This window comes from Sardina pilchardus, chromosome 15 (genome assembly GCF_963854185.1).
Source record: "Sardina pilchardus chromosome 15, fSarPil1.1, whole genome shotgun sequence".
Taxonomy (NCBI): Eukaryota; Metazoa; Chordata; class Actinopteri; order Clupeiformes; family Clupeidae; genus Sardina; species Sardina pilchardus.
Window position 1 is genome coordinate 20,126,731 of NC_085008.1, and position 4,907 is coordinate 20,131,637.

At 42.3% G+C, this 4,907-nt stretch overlaps 1 protein-coding gene across 1 annotated transcript; it reads right to left on the reverse strand.

The window, feature by feature from the left end:
• Positions 1-288: 288 nt before the first annotated feature.
• ccn1 (cellular communication network factor 1) lies at positions 289-3,205 on the reverse strand. Its single transcript, XM_062556608.1, has 5 exons — positions 2,970-3,205; positions 2,488-2,707; positions 1,797-2,141; positions 1,477-1,679; positions 289-1,346 (listed from the first exon to the last, which is right to left on the reverse strand). The coding sequence occupies exons 1-5, from the start codon at positions 3,015-3,017 to the stop codon at positions 1,044-1,046; spliced, it is 1,119 nt and encodes a 372-aa protein (XP_062412592.1). The 5' UTR covers positions 3,018-3,205; the 3' UTR covers positions 289-1,043.
• Positions 3,206-4,907: the final 1,702 nt, after the last annotated feature.

Here is a 4,907-nt window from a genome sequence, read left to right on the forward strand (position 1 = left end):
TCTCTATTCCGGAAGCACTCTGTTATATAATATGACTGACCTATCCAGGCTCTCCCATTCCAATTGCTCCCATTCTGTTTCCTTCATTTTCCCTGAAGAAGACAAGTTATGTTGATCTACATATTTTAAGATGTTAAGAATGCTTTGGAGTTGAAGCTTATGTCATATAAAGACAAAATGAGTGCTGTTGATGTCTGTCTTTGTGGTAGTTATTTTGTTGTTTGTACCATTCTTGCCCTGAATTATTGTTAGTCCATGTGGCAGAAAGACAACAAAGAGATATTCCAGTTTTCATAAATAAATCATTTTTATTTGTTACATATAAAATTAGATCATTTTACAATTTATTCCAGTATGACAATATCCAAATAAAGTAGCTACATTTTAGATAAATAATATTAACAATAATAAAACATTCATTCAATCTTTAACATGTCTCATTCGTCTTGATGTACTAATAGAGTTGGAATTCAATAGCTGCCGTACAATGCGAACATGATGGTTCACACTTGGAAGGAATGTTCCCACACACTTGTTGAACAAGCACGCAGTGGTGTCTGTTTCTGGGATAAAACTCGCAATTTACAAATTTAAGTTACATATGTGCATATATATGAACGTAGATATATACACACACAAGTCTACAGGCTGGGTAGTATCTCGCATTTATGAATCAAAATATACACAGCAAATTGATATCAACAACTACATTGTACATGTTCTCGTTAATTACAAGTTGCTCCATAACGAAGCTACTGAATAATGCTCCCCATAAATGAAGCAAGACTTTCAAGTTGAAAGCTATCAAACGCTGACTCAGTCGCAGCAAACAGTGCACTTCTTCAAAGTCCTCATGAAGCAAGTCTTTATAGTTCCATGGAAATCCAATTAAAACAGGAGATGGTAGATGGGCAGGTAACTGATTGTATGTCGGTCTGTCATAGGTTTCTATGACATCACTGCAGATGCATTGCTAGTTTGTGTCTTGTTCTTGTTTTTTGTGTCTGTTTTCTTCTCTGGTGAGGTGCTTCCCCGCAGGAACTTTAGTCTCTGAACTTGTGGATGTCGTTGAAGAGTCTGTAGAAGGGGTAGGCCACCTCGTTGGAATGGGGACAGTTGAAGGTGCACTTGCAGGTCTCGATCATCATGACGTTCTTGTTGAAGGTCTCGCCATCCTCGCAGCGGAACTTGACCCGGATGGTGCGGGTCTGCTGGGGGCTGCAGCAGCGGCCATCAACGCAGGATCCGCAGTATTTGGGACGGTACTTCTTGATGCTTGCGCAGCCGGCGTAGGTGAACTTGACTGCTTGGGTGGACTTCTTTGTCCTGTTGCACTTCTTTCCTTTCTGTTGACAGAAAACAAAGGGACAAAGGCAACGTTAGTCAAGATAATCCAGTGATCAAACCTTTTGCAGTATATATTTGTGTGAGCCGAATGATTTTGAATGATGTGTTCCATTTGAAGTTCATCTTTACCTTAAGACTGGAGTAAGGAGACTGGGTGCATGGGCGCACTTCACAGATGCGGCTCTCTTTGACAAGCTTGCATTCACTGTTGTCATTGGTCACTCTGGTTGAGATGCCAGTCCCGCAGGTCTTGGAGCACTGCGACCAAGCTGTGGTCTGAACGATGCACTTGTGACTCTCAAACATGCGTGTCTGGGCAGGTGGGCTGAATGCTGTAATTGAAAGAAGAAGACATATTTAGTCATCACATTCACAGATCATTCAGGAAAACCTAAGGAAAAACCCATTTGGCTAAACTCCTAGGTTGCACTGCTAAGTTGACTGCTTACCAGGAAGGGACTTGAGTCCACCCTTGAAGATAGTGATGAGTTCATTCCTGTTGGTGAGATCACTCTCGGACTCGTCAGTGGTGGTATCCTTGCCAAAGAGCTTGTCCAGTGGATTCATCTCTTTGTCGTCATCGCAGACCCACTCTTCACAGCATTGCCCTGGCACCTTCACCAGCCTGGGGTTGGCACATCCCAGGTTGGGCAGGGACAGCTCTTGTGGGCACAGTGGGACGCAGCCCACTGCACCATCGATGCATGTGCACTGGTGCTTGCAGTTGGGTTGAAAGCTTTCGCCATTTTGGTAAATCCTGCTGTTGTACTCACAGGGTCTTCCCTCAGACTTTGCTATAAGAAGAAATAGAAAAAGAGCAATAGACTGTTATTACTGGTTCAGTGGTGCTGGTTGACAACAGTGGTTTACAGTTACACTTTTTATGTGGAGTCTTCCTTCAAAAACAACATTTGCTACTCAGCCTGTTGATTTCTCAAAGTCTGTTTTCTTTCCGAGTTCAGTATTGTATCACTTAAATAAGATTAAAAACTTGCATGCTTTCTCTCTCTGTCTCTCTCGGGCAGACTGATGTAGAATTATGGACAGTCCACTCAATACCGTACATTCCTTAGAGCCCACCTCCCCATCCCACATGTGTTTCTCATTCAGCCCTTTTTATTGCAATAATGAGAAACATACCTCGGCAGATGCCTCTGATTGCCCCGAAGCTGGCCCCGAAGTTGCACTCGAGCCCCTTGGTGTAGTCGCATGGTTCCGTTATGCTGCAGTCTTCGTTGAGCTGCCTGGCGCAGACCTTGCAGCACTCGCAGCCGTCTGAGACGAGGCTGACTCCTGGTGCGCACTTTGGCAACTCCAGCGGGCACTCCGGGCATTCCGATGGACAGGACATGGAGAGGACCTGAACGAAATGAGCAACCACAATTTAATGGCATGCCTTTAAGCCACCAAAACTATTTTCCTATCCTATACACATGACAACTTCATATCACGTGTCTCGGGGTTTTCTTTTCACAAAGAGTTGATTAATAAAAACGTACGGCCCCGGTGCCATTCAACAACTTTGAATATCCTATCAAACGTTAGCGACGTTTGTTTCTCTTACAGAACAAGGCAGTTAACTAGTAAAAGTATACATTTAAAAGCTGTGAGAAGTAACTTACCATGTTGAAGCTCCCAATAAGGATCAAAGTAGCAGATAATACGATCATCTTCGCAATGTCTCCAGGTGTAGTAGCGTATAGTCAAAAAAACAGGAAAGCTTCGCTTATTCCCTCGCTTTGGGACTGTAGTCTCCGTTGAAGTTGGTTACTGAGTAAGTCAGTAAATAGTCTTGGGTTTCGGCAGCGTTTGTTTTCTTGTCTCTGCAGGAGAGGCCGAGGTATAACTCAGGCTGTGGTAGCAGTTGCAGTCTGCTGAAAGAGAGTTCCTCCCCTCTTTTATACTGTAGTGAAAGCTGACGTCGTCGTTGGCTTACTGCTGAACTGTTCCAAAACTATGCGTGGAATGTTTCTTGGCGCGTTTTCCATCCAAGCTAAGCACCACCCTGTCTAACTTTTTTTTTTTCTTAAATGAATTTTCCCCTCTCTCTGAACACATTCTCTCCTTAGGTTTTTCATCTTTTCTCTCCCATTCCCCACGTCTTTCTTTGCTTTTCTAGATTTAGACATTTCAACAGACCACTGTTACAGGCAAAAGCCTACGTTTACAGAGTGATTTACGCACATTCAAATCCATCGTTCCATATCTGTATGTAGTCTCTCTTTTAAATAATAATGATCGATTTCGGTATATTATAGACTGCAATTATACTGTGTGTTGACATTGATAATGTAGGTCTACTGGGTACTCGTGGATAGTAATGTACACGAAATGTCATAATGAAGTTACCATATGAATTCATGTAAACATAGCGACACATGTCGGTGAGCCATCCATTCATTGCGTCAGCGACTTATTAAAGACAATTGGCGTTTGCTTTGAGGTAGCCGACCACATGTCCGCCTCTAAAGTTAGGCTGTATGTCATTGAGTGGTCTGCATCCTGAAATGGATTTCTTCAGCAATTCTACACGTCTGACTAACAGCAAGATGGAAAGGAGATGACAAAAGGACGTTTATTATTTGTTTGTTTGTTTTCCTACTGTCCTCGTGTTCAGGTGGAATTGGTGGGCTACCTGTGTTACGGAATGAGCAGTGTAGGCTACGTTTGAATAACGTTTGAAAACCCGGAGTAAAGTTTACAGCGTCTATTTTTGGCTCGCTATGCCCCTTTATTCTCTCGCGCTAAGCAATCCCAGATGGAAAGCAGACTCCAGACGTAACAATATTGCCATATTTGGTATGGCAGTAGCCTGCATTATTAACATATTTCTACCTCAGTTAGCCAACCACAAAGCATTCCTGACAGCTTAAAGGGTTGTTAAATATGTTCTCCATACAGGAAATTCCTGTGCGTTCCTTTGGGTTAATTTACTTTTCACGCAATCTGTCCATCACGTTTTGAGGGGGAAAATCCGATCCAGTTTCCATGTAAGATTTTGGTTGGGGAGAAAATTGCAAGGTAGTTTAGTCTAGTCTTTTCACGGGAGTTCAAATAAGTGACATTCAATCGATATTCGAAATTCAGAGATTCAGACAATAGGATTCAACTACGCAAACCAAACGTATTAGAATAACGGAGAGTGATATTTAATCATAGGCTACAAATGAGCTATAACGCATACGCTACGGACAACTTGTGAGTAGCCTATATGTTATGTCTACTTTCTTGGAGTCTGACAGTCATTCGTGAAGTAACTTCATGTCTTCTGTAGGTTAATACTGGGAGATAAGAATCTGCGCTACATGTAGCCTAATCAGCGTTTGAACGGAGATGCGTTCGGAGGAGCTATTATCCGGTAAGTAGCCTAATATTTTCTCAAAGTGGCTAGTTTAGTGTATGTGACGTTTAACGGTTTGGTCTCCACAGTGACTGCTACCTTACTGAGAGTTTAAACTTCACAACGATGTCTTGACAATGAAGTGTATTATTATGTTCCTTGATAAAAGATGATCATGTCTAACCTGTTGATCTGCAAACAAAGTTGATGAAGTGCTTGC

Bases quoted from the DNA above. Each gene is read 5' to 3' on its own strand.
- ccn1 (XM_062556608.1), bottom strand. From the start codon at position 3,017: ATGATCGTATTATCTGCTACTTTGATCCTTATTGGGAGCTTCAACATG. The intron at 1,680-1,796 runs GTAAGCAGTCAA...TTTCAATTACAG, and splicing joins TGGACTCAAGTCCCTTCCTG to CATTCAGCCCACCTGCCCAG. The intron at 1,347-1,476 runs GTAAAGATGAAC...TTCTGTCAACAG, and splicing joins CTCCTTACTCCAGTCTTAAG to AAAGGAAAGAAGTGCAACAG.